At 42.4% G+C, this 21,123-nt stretch overlaps 1 protein-coding gene across 2 annotated transcripts; it reads left to right on the plus strand.

The window, feature by feature from the left end:
* Positions 1 to 10,669: 10,669 nt before the first annotated feature.
* Positions 10,670 to 18,580, plus strand: LOC104372402 (very long chain fatty acid elongase 4). Of its 2 annotated transcripts, none has more exons than XM_086610789.1 (7): positions 10,670 to 10,730; positions 12,504 to 12,691; positions 13,770 to 13,850; positions 14,738 to 14,797; positions 16,240 to 16,354; positions 16,875 to 17,002; positions 18,410 to 18,580. In XM_086610789.1, the coding sequence occupies exons 1-7, from the start codon at positions 10,673 to 10,675 to the stop codon at positions 18,578 to 18,580; spliced, it is 801 nt and encodes a 266-aa protein (XP_086466915.1). In that variant the 5' UTR covers positions 10,670 to 10,672. The 2 variants fall into 2 exon arrangements, with proteins under 2 accessions (XP_086466915.1, XP_009976384.1); XM_009978082.2 differs by having other exon boundaries at positions 14,741 to 14,797.
* The last annotated feature ends 2,543 nt before the right edge of the window (positions 18,581 to 21,123 follow it).

Here is a 21,123-nt window from a genome sequence, read left to right on the forward strand (position 1 = left end):
ACGTCACTCACCTTTACGATGCAGCTCTGCAGCTGTTTGGCTGCATATGGCCTTGATAAATACTGATTCACCACTATCCTAAGGAGTCTGCCAGAACTGGAGTCACAACTGCATCCTTTTGCTGCAATAAATGCAGGGGGAATAGTGGTGTTGGTTTGTTTTTTTTTTCCCAGTGATCATCCATGCTGTTTTCATTGCTGTGAGAGCAGTATATAAAATCCAGTCAAATTCCTCCTCGTAATGAAGTTGCCGCTCTTTCAGTATGAAGGAAGGTATGTTGCCTCAGTAAAGATTTCATGTCACCATGCCTTTTGTTATGAGTTACATTAACTCAAGGCAAAGTCTTCTATTTCACATAGGCTTTGCACAGATAAAGGATGGGCCATAACAAAACTGAATCTTTTTCTGTTATTTTAAATGTAAGGCAATTTCAGGAAGGTGCCTGCTCTTTTCCAAGTGGTGATTGCATCAGAAGGACAGAGATCAGTACATTATGTGCTACTTATTAGCTACGCAGTCCACCATTAGAAGTTGGAAAGTTGAATTGTTCATTTTTTGGCTCCTACAAACATCTGCTCTACTTGGCTTCCAGATCACTGGGAGGAGATGTACCAGATTACTAAAGGAGGAAAGAGGATTTTGCATCCTCAATTTTCATTGCTACTGTAAGTACTTTGGTAGTCACTGCATGGGAAATTGGACCCTGCAGAGCTTGCAATCTGCATGTCAGACATGATCAAGTGCTTTGCAGACACAGGCAAGATAAAAGTAGGAGTAGGCAAAACGAGAGTAGAAAATAAAGTGGTAAGAATTAGAGAGACATCCTGGTTTGGCAGTTGCCTGTTGACCACCACATGCCACCTATTTGCAGGCATAATTAGCATGAAAGATTTGGAGATGAAAAGGAGTGAGACAGTAACCATACTAATTTCTGTGGGGAGGTTTCTCCAGGTGTAGGGCTGAAACAGAAGGGCATGAAAACATGCAGAGAGATTTAGGTACGACTAATTTGACGTAGACGCCTTTGCAGAGGGAAGATGATATGGGTATCTGCCAAGTGAACAAGAAGAGGAAGAGATGTCTTAGGCTTTCAGAATCCCCATGAGGCTGACAGATGTTGGTGTGGTAATTCAGAGCATCTGATTTCAAAACCAGAATACACATTATTGGCTTTGAATGCCAACACTTCAATTACAAGTGCATCCTCTTTCCTGTAGTGAGAACCTCAGTCATTTGTAGGTGGCCTGCACAAAATTTATACACCGTTTATCTCTCTCTTCAGTCTCTGAAGTAGCATCTCGTATGATTGGCATAGATTCATAGATTCATAGATTTCTAGGTTGGAAAAGACCTTAGAGATCATTGAGTCCATCCCTAATCCTCATTAAACCATATCCTCAAGTAGATCATCCACCCTATTCTTAAACACATCCAGGGATGGGGACTCAACCACCTCCCTGGGCAGCCTATTCCAGTGGCTGACAACCCTTTCAGAGAAGAAATACTTCCTAACATCCAACCTGAATCTCCCCTGACTAAGCTTATGCCCATTTCCTCTTGTTCTATCACCCAGAACATGGCATGTTTGATCAGCTAGGCGCACATAGTGGAGGAATATCAGAAGGTAGGGTACAGACAGAAAAAAAAATCCCTTCTCCAATGGCAGTGGATGCTCAGTGGCAAGTACTATTGTGTACTTTCCCTTTGGTAAGAACAGCTGGTCAGAATTAATTTGTCAGTTCAGTGCTGTTGCTGATTTTGTGTGGGAGTGAAATAGAAGAGGAAAATTCTCAAAAGAACTGAAGCATTCAAGTATTACAAACAGAGAGGTTTATAAAGGTTTTATATTCCCATGATTTTGGATGGGAAAACAAGAGACAGGGATCATCATCCCAGATCAGGCAGCCACAGCACTGCAGTCTTATTATGTAGCTATTGCACTAGTTGCAGCAGCAATTAAATGCATGTTTTTAATGTGACTCATGCATATTGTAAATGCTATAAGGTCTGGTTTTGTAGACCCATATGCTGCTTATATCAAAGGCTTTGAACAAGCTAGTTCATTCTGTGTGCTTTGTAGAGCTCTAGGACTGGAACAATATTCCTGACATCCCTTGGGTTGGGATTTCTCCCTCCAGTTTTATTGCCGTAATTCAGAATTCATAATCAATGAGTCCTTCTATAGCAAATGGAGAGAGAGGGACAAGTCCAGAGGGCAGCTCCTTTCTAAGACTGACATCTTAGTTATGACAGATATGCAGGTTACTAGAGGATCCTATTTCTCTGTGCAACTATTCCTGCGCCCTGGAGTCACCAGTTCAGAACTGGGTATATAAAGCTAAGTGAGATAATCCCCAACCTAATGTCTAAACGAAAGCTCATCAGTTCTACCTTTTCTTTCTTTTGGCATCTCACTTCTGGTCAAGATCTTAGCATTAAAAGCTTGTTACTATCATCATCCCTAAAAGCTGCAGGTTTTTTTATAGGAGGTCGTTATTACCTGATTGGTCAAGACATATTTTTCACCTCATTTTTGGGAGGTTTTTGAATAATGTTTGGGATCAGCATTAAGTCACTTCTCCTTACCAGTCACAGTCCAACTTTGAATCAATACTGATTCAAGACATGATGAATGGTTGGTAGATTTTGAGATGAAAGTTAAAGGTTTCTGAGTTCTCTAGGCCTAGAAGTTGTTTGGGAATGCACTTTTAGAGACAGGGCTGTTTCAGGCTCCTACAACCAAGACTGATGCTCAAGAAGTACATAACGAGAGAATCATAGAATCACAGAATCACAGAATCACAGAACGTTAGGGATTGGAAGGGACCTCAAAGGATCATCTAGTCCAATCCCCCTGCCAGAGCAGGACCACCTAGATCAGATCACACAAGAACATGTCCAGGCAGGTTTGGAACATCTCCAGAGAAGGAGACTCCACAACCTCTCTGGGCAGCCTGTTCCAGTGCTCTGTTACCCTTACTGGGAAGAAATTCTTCCTCATGTTTAAGCGGAACCTCCTATGTTCTAGCTTATATCCATTTCCCCTTGTCCTATCATTGGATGCAAGTGAGAAAAGCCTGGCTCCATCCTCATGATAGTCACCCTTTACATATTTATAAACATTAATGAGGTCCCCCCTCAGTCTCCTCTTCTCCAAGCTAAAGAGATCCAGCTCCTTCAGCCTTTCCTCATAAGGGAGGTGCTCCACTCCCTTAATCATCTTTGTGGCCCTGCGCTGGACTCTCTCCAGCAGTTCCTTGTCCTTCTGGAACTGAGGGGCCCAGAACTGGACACAATATTCCAGATGTGGCCTCACCAGGGCAGAGTAGAGGGGGAGGAGAACCTCTCTCGACCTACTAACCACACCCCTTCTAATACACCCCAGGATGCCATTGGCCTTCTTGACCACAAGGGCACATTGCTGGCTCATGGTCATCCTGCTGTCCACCAGGACCCCCAGGCCCCTTTCCCCTGTGCTGTTCCCCAACAGTTCAGTCCCCAACTTGTACTGGTACATGGAGTTGTTCTTACCCAGATGCAAGACTCTACACTTGCCCTTGTTGTATTTCATTAAATTTCTCCCTGCCCAACACTCCAGCCTGTCCAGGTCTCTCTGAATGGCAGCAGAGCCTTCAGGCGTGTCAGCCACTCCTCCCAGTTTAGTGTCATCAGCAAACTTGCTGACCATGCACTCTATTCCCTCATCCAAATCATCGATGAATATGTTGAACAATACAGGTCCCAGTAGCGACCCTTGAGGGACTCCACTGGATACAGGCCTCCAACTGGACTCTGTCCCATTGACCACTACTCTCTGGCTTCTATCCTTCAGTCAGTTCACAATCCACCTCACTACCTGATCATCCAGACCACACTTCCTCAGTTTAGCTGTGAGGATGCCGTGGGAGACTGTGTCAAATGCTTTACTGAAGTCAAGATAGACCACATCCACATAAGAAAATCCTTACCTCAAAGAACGGGTCAAGTAAGTAGGTGAAACTGACAAAAGGTGGGTATATAAGCAAAGAGGACTCAATTCAGATGCTAATACATAGGTATCTAGTGCCACTGGAGATGCCTTAAGGTAGCTCTGATATCCATGTGGAGCTCATAAATTTGGCACAGAACCTGCAGGAAGCCTTTGCCTACTGGAGCAGCAGGAGGTCAGCTGAGATACCTTAGGGCACCCTGAATGTCAATAGGTTCCTGTGTGTGGGCAGCTGAATCAGTCCTTAGAGCTCCCCTAACTATAACAGAAGCTAAATCAGATGTAGACACCTAAATTTAGTTTTCTCGTAAGATGATTCCTACCTGAAACGATTTGCCCAAGGTCACAAAGGTAATAGCCTCAGAGCCAGAAGCAGAACCCTGGTCTTGTACCCAAATGGGTGGAATACAACTGATATGGCTGTACACTAACCGCAGGTCCTCTTCACCACACTCCTGTGAGGTAGGCAAGTTTTCCTTCAGTTTTACAGATTTGGAAACTGAGGCATAGAGAAGCTGAATGACTCTTCTGAGACCACAGAGTATGCAGAATAATTAAACTGAAAAATCTGTGCCGGTAAAATTAAAATTCTGGTTTTGAAGACCGTAATTTACATAAGAGCTGCTGTAATCCTCCAGTCCTATGCATAGAGATAGGCTGCTCAGTACCTCTGCCAAAACCTTTCTTCTGATAATCTGTGCTAAACCTTCCAAGGTCTGTGCAATTGTTGCATGGTGTATAAGTGAGGAAATCAAGACACAGAATCCCTGTGCCAGAAGGAGCTTCTTCCTTCAACTGCTTCATTGTGCATCTTAAGGGCTTCTGTTTGCTCTGCATAGATATGAGTCTGGATTTTTTCATGCACAAGAGCTTTGTGGATTAGACCAAATATGCTGAAAAGTTTTCAGAGTATTTTAATGGTTGTCACCTAAAATCACTGTATTTCTCCAGAAACATATATGAGCTGGTAATTGCATATTAGCAAAACAAACTGAGTCATTCAATTATTATTCTGTAGGAAATTCTGTTGCTGTAAAAACATCTATTATTATGTTACCCATTGTTGAGAAAGTACTCATAAACCCAACTGTTATTTATTTCTATTGTTAGCTGTTGAAAGCTGATGTGATCATTAAAGAGCATGATTACACGATTACATGAACCTCCCTTGACAAATATGCTCATGAAGATACCATTTCAGAAGTTCAGAGCTTTCTTTGGAGGAAGTCTTGCCAAGGAGCAAGGTCGTACTTCATTGGCTGGGACTCTTGACAATCTGATCCTGTCCTTGAACTTCTCATGACCTAGGTACACTCACCCTAGGAGGTATGTTATTCTGTTAAGTGGCTGTAGACCTTGTTTAGCAAGAGTGCAGATGTAGATATGAGCTGAATGAGAGATTCAAGTTTTTTCATCTGCCTTTCTGTGCTGTGGCATCCACAGGTCTGACATTTACATCTTATTGAAGTATTTCTCCAGCTCCAGAACCCTCCATGCCAGATGAAGCTGGTCAGGAAAGTGCCACCTGAGATGTATGCTGCAAACTAGTGGTGTACATCTTCCTTTGGACATCATTCCTGGTCAGGTGGCATAAGTTTCATACATAAGTTACAAATAATTTTAAATCTCTGCATATAAAACACTGCATATGAGTATCTGCATGCATAAAACATTTAGGAGGTTTGGTTCAGTTAAATTGCATATGAAGTGAATTTGATGCCATTCAAGCTTTCCAAGGGCCAGGTACATGCAAGTTTTAGAAGGTGTCTGGCCACCTCAGATCTTTCAATGTGTGACAGTAGTTAAGGTTGTGGTGTCTTAACTGGTTAGATATTTTCGACCCAGCTTGAAATTCCTGCTGCTATTATTTGGCGTTTTGCTGACTTCAGCAGGCTGGGGATATCACTTGAAGTTGCGTTCCACTGCAGAAGAGATCTTGTCCTTCACTGCTTTCAGAATCACCCCATGCATCCCTGCAGTTTAGAAGCTGATAAAGAAAGTCAGTTTGCTTGATGGGTAAACATGGTCTTTTTTTCAGGCAGATTTGTTGTTGCTTATTGATGTTCTATGAGCGTGGGTTATACCTTTGTAACACTGTGGAAAGGAACATATATGGGGTATCAGATCTGAGACTTTCCTGCCCTGTAGAACCTGTCTTGGATTCAGTGGATAACTGAAATAATTACATACTAATGGTTTAAAGATCAGAAAAGTAAAAAATAGGTCCTAAATTTGATGTAACAGCTTGATTAGTAGCAAGAAGCAGTTCTCATTTCTCAAGGAATTTTATCTATATTAAAAGAAATTTTTTAGATGGGTAAGTAATTTTGATCTAAGAGAGTTAGTTAAATTGCTCACAGCTACTAAGAGCATTGCTACAAGAGACGAGGTTAGAATCCATCAGATCTTGGACTTTAGATGTGTACCACAGCACATCTCCTTTGTATTAAGTGTAGGTAGGAAAAGCAAAGCACACAGGCCTATCAGATCTGATAAGCCTCTGCTGTGCTCTTGAGAACATCACCATGATGTAGCCCGGATATCCAGATGAAACTGGCCCGTTACTCCTTTTCTTTCTCAACTACTGAAACAGGTCTGGTTTGTTAATTTGTGCTTTTAGCACAGTTTTGTTTGGAAGGAACAGCAATCAGAGGAACAAATAGCAAAACCTGCATTGTCTAGAAGCTCTCAAGATTGTTTTACTCTTGGTATTTGTTATTGATTATTTTGTGGCAGATACCCATGTTACGTGCAGGAGACAGCCAGGTTTTAAAATAGTTAGAACATGCAGTATTTTAAATCTCTGATTGACTTGTCTGAACTGTCACATATTGTACATAGCTGAGTTGCTTGCTACTATGGCTGTAATCCATGTTCCTGCAATACCCCTTTTTCTTGACAAGTCACTGAATGAAATACCCAATTCACTTTGGCATTCAGAGCTCCCCTAATACTATTTCAGTGAAGGAGCAATGTTTTTTTTCTATTGAGTTTTTGCTGAAAGTGAAAGCCTCAACAGCTTTTGTGTGTGGTCCCCGCAGAGCTGCCTTCACGATCGTACTGACATCCATCAAAGGACACCCATTCTTGGAGTGTAAAAGTACCATGTTACTTATGTCACCTCTCCATCTGCCAGCTGTATTAGTGAACATCTGCAACAATACCACTGGGAATACTTCAGGAACAGGGCAGGTTTTAAAAAATGGAATATTTTTCATGGTATTTTTTTAAAAATTACGTGAAGAATAAAATACCTTGCCCTAAATTAAATATGTTTGTGAAAATTCACTTTGGCTGAATTTTTTTCACCAGGGTAAAAAAGTTCGATGGAAAAGTTTGTGTCTGTAATTCTGAGTCTTATACATCAATATAAATAGCTCAACAAACATTACTTAAAGTTACCAGATAAAAGTAATAAAATACAGTCCCATCTACACTTAATAGAGAGATAGAAAGGGCTGATCTGATTTATTACCTCCATTGATTCACACAGATAAATCACGAGCCTTTTTAAGGATTTGGGCACCAAAAACTTTAGAAGTGAAACCTTTCAGTTAATGAGCAATTAAAAACTTTAAGGAAGGGCTTGTATAGGAAGCTCTGCAAAGAATGGTATGTAAATTTCACTATCATTGTCTTCTTGAACCCGAATCAACAACAACCTGGATCAACAGAAAAAAAAAACACAATATCATACAAAAAGTCAGTCAAACCTTCTCTTAAACTGGCTTGCCCTTCTGAACCCCCCACCCCCAAAATGTAAAGCCTACACCCAAAATCACCGTTTTCCAAAAGTATCTGTTTAATTACTTTCATAGTTTCCAAAAGTCATGGAAACACAGTAGTTGTCCAGCAGCATCAACAAGTGATGTGTTTCAACGAAAAACTACCACCACGTGGTACGCCTGATTATCCTGCTTTCAAAAGCTAATCTTTGGTGGTTTGCCCTTCAGAAATGCTTGTGATGTATCTGGTGACAGACACAGCACAGTGGTACAAGGCATGATGCTACTCTCTTTTTTCAGAGTTCTGCTAATAAACTGTGCCCGCTGGGGAAAAAAGAGGGCATATCTACACCCCAGGTGCAGGTACACCTCAGGTGACCAAGCAGAACCCCACCACTTGGCTTCGAGTTGTTTCTTGGTGGGATGGGGCCAGGGTGTTGGTTCTGCATTGGTACCTCCGCATGGGACTGAATCACGTGCACTGCAATTACCAGCTTGAGCCACTGCCAACTAAGGCTGTCTGTGTTTTTCCTTGCTGGAGATCATGGAGGGGAAAGCATGGTATCACTGTCAAACTCCTCAAAATTTTTCCATGTATCTTTAAAAAGAGTAAATGTGACTCCCCCAGTGATAGAGGCTGGATATGAAGGGGTGACTCCAGCTGAGTTTGCTCTGCCTTCCCTGAGTGAGTTGGTGGGTGGGTTCTCTGCTCCCTCATTTTGTGGTTTAGACTTTGAGTGCACAAAAGGTTCATTTGCAACCCCTTGTGGTGGGCTGAAGGAGTCCTCCAAGCAGACTGTTTTCTAAAAGGGTCTTGCCCGGGCATGATTCCTCATCTTTTACTGTCTGAGAAGCTGCCATGACATGTCCTGAAGAGACCTTCAGAAGAAGCGCTGGCCTAGTTCCCACTTGGCCAGGCTCCCAAGCTTGACACTAAAGGTCAGCGGTTCACTCCCATAGAATCTCAGTCCTCTTCTGCATTCGTTTTCCTCCTCTTTCCAGTCCCCTAATCTGATAAATCATGTGGGGAGAAACGAGAGAGGGAGGGGGAGGAGTACGTGATGTAACCTCCGCTCCGGCCAAGTTACGAGACAACACCACGGTGCCTGCAGCTCACGGTGGTGTTACGGTGAGTACTCTGAATCGTGCCGAAGAGGTGCGAAGATCCACCACATCTGTGTGAGACCCAGCAGGTGACGTACCCACCTCGCTCACAAAGAAGAAAGCTGAACGGCACGCGCTCTGGCAGCTGCATGTTCTGCTGCCGGACACACGCACCCGGAGCGGGAGGAGCGGGAGAAGCAGCGACCGTGCGCCGAGGACACTCTCGAAGACAGGGAGGCACGAAGCCAGCAGCTGTTGGGGTGAGTCTGTTCCTGCTTCCTGAGGTTTTCCCGTTCATTGCAGGCTGGCGGTTCGGGGGAAGCAAAGGAAGTGGAGTGGAGTGAGCTGGAATGCATAGGGATTGTTCGAGGGCATGTAAGCGTATGAAATCCCTGCTGGCTTGACTCCGAGCCAGCTGATAATCACTGACTAATCCCTCTGCTGGCAGATTCTGCCCGGATTACAAGGGTGCACATCTCTGTGGCAGGATGCGTAAGAGATGCACTTGTGGTGAGGGTCTCGGGGTACGCGTCGAAGAAACACACCGAAAAGGGGGTTGACTGAAGGAGAGAAATTTGTGCAAGTGTGCTTCTGTCACCGACACGCTGCCTGTCGGGCTCTGAGGTCTGCAGGCAGGGAGGTGTAGGTATAGCCACCTTTTGTTGCTTGTGACATTCACCAGAGTAAATCTGTATGAAACTGGGATACAGCAAAACCTCGTTAGTTTTAACGGGTTTTATCCAGACGTGCAAAGTCAAAAGTACAGTTGGTAAAAAGTGCCAGGCACGCCCTATGCATTTGTAGTTCCAGCAGAACTATGTGGTCTGGGTATTAAAAACTTGTTTATATTCATAAGGCTCCTTAAAACATACTTACACCAGTTTAAAAGGCCTTATATTAGGCTACAGTTTTCCCTGCTGTGTAATGCACAAGCTACTGTGCTGCAGGGACCCACTGGGCACAGGAGAGTAGGAGACAGGTCCTAAGGAGGCGTGGATAATCTTATACTTGGCAGTCTATGAGAAGTCAAAGGAGAAAACGTGCTTTTCTCAGTACCAGGAGGAGATGACACTGGGAGGAAGCTGCTCCTGTGTATTTGCTAATGGAGATAACTAAGGCAGGTAACACAAGCTGTTGAAAGTAACTGCAGTAAAGTGTTTTCTAGGTGAACTTCCAAAAGCCATTGAAAAGGTCTCCTTACTAAAGGAAAGAAGGGACGAGGAGGAACAACATCATATTATACATGAGTATTCTGCTTTAATATACGATATTATAGAATATATACAAGATAAAGCAGACCAAACAATGTATAAACTGGGACTCAGAAAGCCCAATAACCAACGTAGCTCAGTTAAAATCTCTGGAGTTGCAGCAGCACTGAATTAGTCCCAAAGTGCCTGCTAGCATTGTGAATCTCCAAGAATGCCTGCAGAAGAATGCAGTTATGCCACCTGCTGTGTGTCCCTGCGTTAATGTTGTGCCTACACCACTTTAGAAAAAATATCACGTGATTGATTTCCCAATATTGTGTGCAGAGCTCCTGGCTCTGGTATTTTGCATGCAGCTAGTCAGAATATTTATAGAGGTAAAACCTCATCAAAATATCAAAATCTGGAAATAGAAGTTAAATAGCTAGTCATTACAGGGGAATTCTCTTCCTTCCATTTTTAAACATGACTCTAATCCTGGTCCAGAATTTCATTTTCTACAGAGAGTAAACTGTTTTATTTTCCTTAGCTATAGTCCTCAGCCTTTGTCTAAGGAGCTTCCCTATTCAAGACTCAGTCAAGGCTAGGATAAATGGGGTTAATCTGATCCTGAGAATGCTAATTTTAATTTCTTTCCAGAACTTGTGATGGCTTCAACTTGGCAAAAAACTCTGGAATTCTACAACTGGGTCCTTGAAAGTGGAGGTGGGTAGAGATGCTGTCTTAAATAGGTATTTCCACATAAATAGCATGATCATGAAGAACAAACATAGAAGGAACACGATCCTTATATGAGACCACATTTTTTTCACTAGACAGATTTTCACTTTTCCTTCTCCATGATCACAAACTTCCTTTAAGTCTTGAAATATATCTCAGAAACACTCCAGCTGGATCACAGTAAGGATTGAAGGGATGGGGGATTTCCTCTGCCCATAGTAAAGAACTTTCAGCAGCTTTCTGTTCAATGTACAACGGGCTCTGACAGGATGATGAGCAATATGTTCTTAGGATTGCCTGTTGGGTCTGGAATATTAAAGAAAGTGAGTTTTTAAAAATGCGTGTTCTTAGGTCATGGGAAAGCTTAGTAGACCAAAGAGTTAATACTTTGAGGTTTAAATTCCTTGTGATGCCAGTAAAACCTATTATCAAATGAAATATTGACAGAAACCACTGCTCAGTGTTTGAGCTTTGACATTTTGCAGTTAGCAGCCTTCAGGTATTCAATAGCCAGAGGTTTTGCAGGTCCAGTGTGGTCCCACAGGGCTCTGTTGGATTCCTAGATGTAAGGGAAATCCAGAAATTGGCATGAAGGTGGAAAGACAGGCCTGCATGGTAGCTGTGACAGGAGAAGGACATGTGGCATAGTGCTTAGGCTGTAAATGTTTCAGGACTTGAATTTCAGAAGAGAGTCTAAACTGGGATTCAGGACTTCTGACAGACTGTTAAATCCAGAAGTGGAATATCAAAGAGCTCTTGACACAGCCCTTAACAAGAATAGTAAAAAATTGGGAGGTTTAGAAGGGATGGAGATTAACAGTGTCATGTAGACAGGGATGGCATTTAAAAAAAACATCCTGAGGCCCATGGGCTCACCAGTGAGCCAAGGGCTGTAATTCAGTAGAGGACTTCTGCAAGGATCCTGGGGCTAGAACAGTGAGAGGTGTCTGAGGCTTGGGACTAGCAGGTCAGGAAGCAAAAGGAGATGCTGAGGGAGTTTAGGGGAGCAGCGACCACAGTGGGACTAGGAGAGGAAAACATGAATGGGAACTGGGACGTTTTTGCAGATTAATGTATCCTGCATTTCTGTGGGTCAAGGATGAGGCAGGATTAGGAGGAGGTGGCATGACAGAAAATCTGTTGAGCTTCCCTTTGCTGTAAGACTGAAGAGCCGTTTTAGCAGGGAGAAGTAGTGTGTCTTCTTCCAGTGAAATGGTGTGCTTTTAAGAGAGTCCATCCTATGAGTAGATATAAAAATGAGGAGGTGGAGAATTTCAGATGTCCAAAGCATTGTGGAGCAGGAAGGAAATAGCACTAGTGACTGAAACAGTTTTATTACCTAGCTGTAAAGATTTACTCTCCTGAAGAGCCAGGAACTGTTTGGTTTGTTCTGTGCATCCCTGTTGTGTGTGTCTTGAACTACTTGTTTCAGCCGTGTGGGGACAGTCCGGCAGCCTGTGTTGAGGGCTCCAGCTCATGACAGGAAAGCTCTGTTCACCACTGCGCTGCAGAAGACTGATGCTCAGCAGAGCAGTCTGCTGGGTGCTGCAGACCCAAACCAAATGCCATGATAAAGCCTTTTAGCAGAGTCTGGCACATGGAGCTCCAGGGTAGGAGAAGGACTGTGGCACTGCTTTGTACAGACACGTGGCACTGCTTTTGTTTTTGCCAGAGAGCATGCGGCAGGGAAGTAACTGTACATATCTGCCATACAATGTAGGGGATACAGCAGCTTTGGCTGTGTGTTTTGCTTTTCAGATCCAAGGACAGATCCGTGGCCCCTGGTCCACTCTCCACTTCCAGTCACACTTCTCTTTGTCTCCTACCTCTTTGTTGTGGCACTGGGGCCTTTCTACATGCGTAAGCGGACACCGCTGAAGCTGCGAGGCGTGCTGATTGCCTACAATCTCGCCATGATGACATTATCAAGCTACATGTTTTATGAGGTGAGGACACAGGATTGGCTCCTAGGTAAGCATCCAAGAAGTGTTTGAAAGCCAGAGCCCTTTCAACAGCTTTTGCTGATGGGCTCTAATGAAGAGAGTGGGGACCGACTTTGGGCAAGTCCTCGTTTTGCCACAAGAGGGGCAGTATTGCCCTGTTGAAAGCGTTATTTCCGAAGCATACCTCATTTCCTCCCATTTCTCAATCTTCCTCTCATTCATAAAATTAACATTGAAAGGTTCCCGAATGAACAAGTTGAAAGTTGAGATCTTCTCAGTAGACACAGATCATCCTCATTTTGTCTTGGGTCTGGCTGGTAAGGGACCTGTCCCTGAGAATGAGAACTGCTTTTCCAGACTTAGGCACTCCTCTCCAAAAGTGCCAAGCACACTGCAGCTTCCTGCTGCCAAAAGTCTTGACAACGTTGTTTTCTGCTTATTCTTAATGCATAAGCCTTTCTACATTCCTTTCCCTGGTTGATGTTGGCCACTGAAAACTCTTCAAGGGAGTATGGCCAAATAGATTTGAAAAACATTTTGGTGTCAAGAAATTTGCCCTTTCAGTTTGTAACACAGTTGTTCCCTCCAGTTAAAAGCAAATTGCAATTTTTTTTGAGCAAATGCTACTCAGTCTCAGGACAGGTATGAAAATTGCTTGTCTGTACTTGTTTTTTCAGTTACACTGGTTACTTGGTCCAGTTTTTGGATTTCCAATTAATAGGCAAATGCAACCAGCCAAAACAAAACAGTATGAGATCATTGCAAAGGAAAACAGTTTGCTTTCAGAAAGGTTCTGAAGCCTAGAATTCACTATTCCTGCTGAACAGTTTCTGAGCACTCCAGTGATTACATAAAGAATTACAAATATGCCCAAACTGAATTTTCTTTATCAGATTCCAACAAGGATGTGAAGTACTTTGTTTTAGGTTTTTACTATTTGCTCAGCTGTATAAATTCCATGGATTTTCTGTCAGTGAGTACTAGATTGAGGCCCTATTAACTCAGAATTAATATGTACATCTTTTTGGAACAGATGGCGTTGAATATAAAATGGATCTCTATTGTTTGTCTTTTGTTTCAGTTTCTGGTAACTTCAATCTTGGACGACTACAGCTACCTGTGCCAGCCAGTGGATTACAGCCAAAGTGAACTAGGAATGAGGGTACAGTTCTATACAAAGCTTGCCTTAGGCCCTCCTCCTCTCGTGGGTATGCAGATTGTTTTGCTCATAAATAGCAATTTGCATGGCTAAGAAGGCTTTTACTTCAGTTTGTTGCTTGTAAATCTAGTTCGCTAAATTATCTGCTTCAACAGTTGGGCTTTGCTTTAGTTCTCTATAAATTAATCATCTCAGTCAACATAGCCATCTATGTTCCCTCTCTGATCACTGGAGAGAGGGTGATCCTACCATCCGAAGACAGATGTATAATACAGATATTGCAAATTACCTCTGAATATATGCGACTCTTCCATTATTATATAAGGATTCTAGGTGATCACTATCAACAAGAAAACCAATTCTTATATACTCAACTTTGCATGACATAAATCTTACTCGGCATTTCTTTTAGCACACGGATTTGGTTGTTCCTTGTCTGGCCATCACAGGGAGGGTTGGATCCCACGAGCTTCAGCTTTCCAAAATGCTTCATGAGTTTTTTTCTGGTTTAATTTAGAGCCATTATACTTTGCTTCCAGATGTAACCAGGCTTTGAACAGATGCAAGCATGGATATTATCTTTTCAGTTTTTCAGATAGTTGCCAGCAGGCTAGAAATAGTTTCTGAGCAGCTCAGCCTCGCCTCGTCAAAGAGCAAGCAACTTGGCAAACCAGTTATCTGACCAGCCAAAGCAACCCCGAATGCCTTTCCTCCCCCCAGATTAACATTCCTTCTTGAGCTCCCACCCTGAAAAAGCAACAGCCATAAAAGAACCTCTTAGTTTTCCCCTTTGCTGTCGATCCCAGGTGGGCATAGTTGAAAATCTCAGGCTGTGAGGCTGAGCAGAGATTTCGCTTTGAGGTCTAACAGCGTTTCTTTGTGGTGCCCAGCAGATGGCAAGAGTGTGTTGGTGGTTCTTCTTCTCCAAAGTCATCGAGCTGCTTGATACGGTAAGGAGGGTTCGCATCGGCTCGGCTCCATAGCAGGACTGGTACTGTCAATAAATCACTTGTCAGAAAGGGGCAGGGTGCCAAAAGCTAATGTCCTCCGTTGATCCTGTATTGATTTGGTTGACGCTTTTCAGTAAATGCTGTTTTCATGCTTTCTACTCTACTTGCTTGTGGGAATAAGGCTGATACTGTTAAAGAAGATGGCATAGCTTCAGGGTGCTGGTTTTTGACAGCGTTTGGCCTGCAAGAGTCCAGCATCAGCACTGGATATCATGCTGCTAGGCTTCCTCAAAAGCCCCTTGCCAGAAGGAAAGAGTCGCTGCTGTCCTGTTTGCCTGTCTCTGCCCCTGCGGCTGCATATATTCACCCCCCAGCACCCTTCCTGCAGGTGGGCATTCCCTCCTAACCGCAGCGCTAGGGCAGAAGCTTTAACCTTGGCTATTGCCAGATGCTCCCCCAAAATCTTAGCTACCAGTTGATTTAGTCTGCGAGACAGGATCTGCCATTGCCTGTCTGGCTGAATGAGAGTGGTTAGTTGGGCAGTAAAGAAACTGCAAATGTACGTGTCCCGGTGGTTTTGCTGCCACAGATTATCCCAAAGTTCTAGGTTAAACGTTTGTGGCCCATGTGAAATTGAAAGTTCACCTGAAGACAGTACCATCTTATAGCTTGTCTTCAGGTCTCCTCATATATTATAAATGAACTATCTAAATGACTTAACTAACAAGGGAATCCTATCTCTCTGCTTGGTCAGCAGGAGTAAGCTGTATCCTAGCCTAAGACTTCACAGTCAGTGATGTTTGGAGTATAAATTGACAACATACTGTCTGAAAAGTGAATAAGCATGTGGAGCCCTCCTAGGCCTGTTGCCAGCAGGTTGACCAAGCCTCTCTCTGTTTTCATCGGCAACAAAAGCAGCTTTTTGTCAGTCCTGTGTCCCTGAAAAGCAGAGTCACTTATGTGTATGTGTGTGTGTGCAGAAATACAGTCACCTGACATATACGCATCTGCCAATATCGTTGTCTTTACTAACGCAAATTCTAGAAGCTTTTGGGCATTCAACACAGTACTTTTTCTGTGGATCATTCTCTGGTACCAGTAAACACCTAATCTATGTCCTGAAAAGGACCAGACCCAAGCAGCTGCAAACTGTATGGAAGCTCAGCCAGAGACTCAAATGTGTCCTCTTTGGAATTTTGGACTTGAATCCAAAGGAAGAAAATAACTGGGGCTCTGTGGAAGAAATTCTGCCCTTTAGTTCCTCTCCATTACAGATAATACAGAATCTATTGCATGTGTTGAATTTCACCAGTTTTTATCAACAGCAGAGGAAAGGGGTTTGGGAGATCCAGACTAATAATTAACTATTTTTATCACTTGTTAGTTTAATCTTTTGTCTAAACACATCAACTCAAGATTTTCCTTTGTCTGGCTTCTTTCAGATTTTCTTTATTCTGCGCAAAAAACAAGAACAGGTGACTTTTCTGCATGTGTACCATCATGGAACTATGCTGTTCAACTGGTGGTCAGGGGTCAAATATGTGCCTGGAGGACAAGGTATGCTTCCGTAGACACCTTGTGTTTCAGTTTTTCTTGTGCTGTGGAGATAGCATAAACAGTAAAGAGTGACGGGCAAGTAGGAAGCTCACCTGCTTCCAAAGGTGTGAAAAACATGTTCGTTTCAGTTGATACCATCTGCTCGGCTGTTTGGGCTATTTAGACCCCTATATTCACTGCCTCATCCAGAACAAGAATGTGCCAGTCGTTCCTTGTCCAAACAGAAACAACAATATCCTATACAAGGTCTATTTATATCTCCACCCAGACCAGCGCTTTCCCGGTCCCCATTCAGCTGGGCCTGGTGCTGCAGCCCAGGTTCTGGCTCTCCTCCTCTGACTGGGTCCAGCCTAGTCTTCACTCCCTTTCTGGTCCGTATCCAGACTGTTTCTCCTTTTTGCTCCACCAAAGAGAAGCATTCTGTATTTTGAAAGCATCCTCATAGTGGCTGTAAGCTCATCTCAGGGTTAGTCTTTAATAGTTTGTGTGTCTTATTCATTCTGACTCCTTTACTCCTCAGCTTTCTTTATCGGGATGCTAAACTCCTTTGTACACATCTTCATGTATGGCTATTATGCCCTGGCCAGCTTGGGACCACAGATGCACCGTTACTTATGGTGGAAACGTTACCTAACCATCATGCAGCTGGTAATTAGTTCCATGTGTTCATCTCTGCGCTTCTGTGTCTCGAGTGTGATGTTCCCTTCTGTCTGCCTCTGTCCGCCTCTGTCCCCTCACTGGCTCAAGTCTTTCTGTTTGCTACCTATGGAATTCACCATGGCCTTAGGTGTCCTCATGTACCACTGTAAGAGGCGAACTGATTGGTGACCTGCTCTGAATGGTACTCTCAGAAAACTAGCAAGAGGTCTTCAGTGACCACATCAACTAATAAGCCCCCACTTTTGTAATGGGAAGGAGAGAGAAAAATTAACAGATTTCTCTCTTTTGCGTTGGATATGGCAGCCTTTTCCCCTCTGGAGCCCTGAAAACACATCTTGATTTTGAGAGGTGTGGGGCAGTAACTTGGGGAAACTTTGGATTCTCAGTAGGGCAGGAGACTGGGCAGCCTTCATTCTGTTTCTTCAAAAAGGAAGAATATGTCTAATTGCAAGCAAATAGAGGCGAGTTAAAGAAAAATATGTGAGTTTTACTCTTTCTATAGAGAATCCCTTAGGATTTTCTTTCCCTCGTCTCTGAAGAGGTGACAAATCCTGACAACCCTGCAGTTTTTCAAAGATAGAGCATAAAAGCAGTGTTCCAGACAAGGACAATGGTTATAGTTGAGCATGTTAATTCCACACACAGAGACGTTATGCAAACAAAAAGTATGCAGTTACCAGAGAGGAAGAAGAAGAGCTATGGTATATGTAAAATAGTGGTATACTGAAGGCTGGTCCAGAATTCTTATTTATTCTGAATGGCGAAAGCAGAACAAGAAAGCACTGCATGAAATGAAAAGGTATTTGTAATGCAAAATATAGCACAGGAAATCAGTTTTTATTTAACATACTTTTGGTAGGTAAAACTCGTTGCTTTGGGGTTCTGAGACAAGTGACTTAGTAAAATAAATAATAATAAAAAAAAGGATTGATGTTTAAATGAATAAAAGTAGCATATGTAGTTCCTCTCTTTAAGCTAAAATACAAATCAAAATTGTTAACGGGTATAATAATCTGATTACCTCTGGCGAAGGGGAGTCTCCCACCTTTAGTTTCCATATTCCAAGATCGCAGTTACTGGCCCATAGCAGAAAAGTGGCACAAGGGCAGTGACCTGCTCCTAGGTGGGAGAAGCCGAATTCCAAACCTGCTCCTTGCAGCAGTGGGCAAGCCTCAATGTTTGGTGGACACATTACACCCTTTCATGTTGGGAAAACACCGTTGGGCTTGAAAGACAAGTTTTTCGGGGATGTCAGGAGAGGCAAGCAGGTGATGCTCTGGGTTGAGAACGCTACTAGTATGTTGCGATACTCTTTATGATGGACCAAATGGTCAATTGAGTTATGTCTCATATAGGATCCCTAATCTGGCTGCTTCTTTTTTCCCCCTCTTCCAGTGCCAGTTTGTAGCCATTGCTGCTCATTCTTCCTACAACCTCTTCACAGAATGTCCATTCCCTGATGGCTTCAACACTGCAGTCTTCCTCTACATTCTCAGCCTCATGGCTCTCTTCCTACACTTCTACTATCGAACCTACACTAGGGGAAAGCAGGAGAAGCTAACTTAAAGAACTTAAACTAAATTCTAAATTAACTTAAACTTTTTATCAAAAAGGAGAGTGAGCACAGCTTGGTGAACTTGCATGTTCTCTGCTGCTTCTAACATGATTGCATGAAGAATATGTATTTGGGGAGTTTGTGCGAGGCTCTTGTGTGCAGACTTACGGTTGCGTTCAAATATCTCAAGTTAGGAAGACAAAAGGAATGACATAAACTCAAGGATTAAGGTATTGAGGAGCACACTTAATAGAAGCTGAGGTGAAGCCAAGCCAAGCAGTCATGAACATAGCAGCCTTTGTGAAATTAGCACCAGATCTCCTTTCATTCCATCTGTTAGCTCAGTTTGAAAGGTCTAGCATCCAACCATGACTCCTTGGCTCATTTCTTAGGCTATAGAGGGTTTCTTTGCATTCATAAGACTTATTCAGAGGTATTTCAATTTACCTTTCTAGATCAGGAGGGGGCAGGTGCCTCCAGCCTGAAAGCAGTGTCCAGGTAACAGCAGTAGCCAGGAACTCCCTGGGACTGCAGGATGCACTCACCTGTACACTGCATCCTGGTCTTTCCGTTAAGGAAGCTCTCACTGGGACTGAGATGAATTACATTTATATGGCCTTGATGGTTTAACTTCATATTAGCGTAAGCATGAAGGAAATGAGACATCACATTTCCCAACTGGACATGTGCCTCTGTTCCTTCACTGTTCTGAAGCTAAAGAAGGCACTATTAGTACTTTCATCCTAAGTGGGAAACTAATGCAGTAAGAATCATCATGTACCATTTTCTGGAATGCTTATTTGCCTCTGGTTGCTCTCATAACAATAGAGAACTTTTAATGTATGAAGACTGATTGACATTGCTTCTTAGAGATACAATATATTTAATAGCAAGAATAGATTGAGGTTTCCTATTAATAACTTTTTTCCTCCTATTTGTTGTTATTATTATTATTATCATAATTTTAAAATTTTGCTTCTCATCAAAGATAAAAAGTTTTACATCACCATAAGCAACCACGTCCACTACCAATTTGTACAAGTATTAATACAAAACCTATAAAGTCAATTCATTGACTAGTGCAAAGCTGCATAGCTCCATTGCCTTTATCATGTCATTTATTGGCTCCTTTTTTGCTCCTAAATTGACTGTGACTAGAATTTGGCACTTATATTCATCTGCAGACAGTTAAATACTGTTAAAGTTTTGATCTGTGCTTTGAAAATGCGAAATTCAGATTTTTAAACTACAACGTGAGATTTATTTTCTGCATTCTACTTTTGTTGATTAAAACTAGTATTACAGAGCAGTGATTTTTTTCACACTTGAAACAAAAAGCTCTTGAAGGAGAATAGTAGAATTAGTAACTTGGATGCATTGCCATTGCCAAGACAAATTCACCTCAAATGTAAGGAAGTCTAACTCCTCCGGGAATGTCCAGAGGATTTGATACTAGCCTGAACCTAGGAAATGGGTGTACACAAAAAAATTGTACGGTCTACACCAATCTGGAGTTTAGTGACTATGCAAAATAAACCCAACTTGTTCATCATCGGTCTGTGTTGATATGCCAAACCTTTCCTTTAGCTACTACCTGCACGTGTATAAGATAAATCAGTATTCTTCCATTCCGTGCCCTCCTCTGCTTCACACACATGCACAAAGGATTGGTTTACATTACCAAAATGATGCACCATAAAAGTCATTCCATTGATTTGAATAGTCTTCCTTCTGATTTTCACTGGTGAGTATGAAAAGCAAAGCAGGGCTTATTTCAGATCTGTGTGCTAGCTGTTTTTCTTCAAGCTAAGTATTTCTCCACGCTACTTGCTATATAAAATGTACTGCTTTTGCATACTAGAATGCTACTTTTGTTAAAGCTTTAAATAGCAGACCTCTGGGTGGGTCCTCTATTCTTCCCTTTGTTTGGTAAGGCAGGAAAAAAATCTGCTGTGTATCTAACATACTGTATTCATGTTGAGGGTTTCCCCAGAGGCTTCTCCAGCATTGAAGACTTAGTGCAAGTAAAGTTGTTTCATTACTCCTGTCCACTTAATGATTCACTTATGGCTCCATCCTGCTTAAACCACCAGTAAATTTGGCCTCCTTGTTTCATGGTAGAATATACTTTCCTGGAGCTGGCTAAATTATCTGTGCTTACAAAGAAATCCAATGAATGTAGCTCTTTTTCCTATGAGTGAGGGGATCATGAGTAGGTCTTAACTTCAGTTTCCCCTCACATAAGGTTTTTCAGATTGTAGTTAGTAATTTCAAGGGCTTCACTAATAATTTTATACCAGAGTAAGCATCATGTATTTTGATTTTCTTGATTAATTCATAATTCATGACTGCTTAAAAATTAGAAATGAGCAGGACATTTGAACAAGATTACTCAATGTTTTTGCAAATCCACTCCTTTTTAAAACATATAAATGTATAAACATGTCATTTAGTTTTTTTTAAGCAGCCTATGAAGCTTAATTTATGTCTGTGTGTAAGAGCTTACTGCAATGGATTCTGGACCATGACTGGCCACATAGCTGGTAACAAAATA

This window comes from Tauraco erythrolophus, chromosome 4, assembly GCF_009769465.1.
Source record: "Tauraco erythrolophus isolate bTauEry1 chromosome 4, bTauEry1.pri, whole genome shotgun sequence".
NCBI classification, from domain to species: domain Eukaryota; kingdom Metazoa; phylum Chordata; class Aves; order Musophagiformes; family Musophagidae; genus Tauraco; species Tauraco erythrolophus.

Bases quoted from the DNA above. Each gene is read 5' to 3' on its own strand.
- LOC104372402 (XM_086610789.1), top strand. From the start codon at position 10,673: ATGGCTTCAACTTGGCAAAAAACTCTGGAATTCTACAACTGGGTCCTT. The intron at 13,851-14,737 runs GTACAGTTCTAT...TGTGGTGCCCAG, and splicing joins AAAGTGAACTAGGAATGAGG to CAGATGGCAAGAGTGTGTTG. The intron at 14,798-16,239 runs GTAAGGAGGGTT...GGCTTCTTTCAG, and splicing joins TCATCGAGCTGCTTGATACG to ATTTTCTTTATTCTGCGCAA.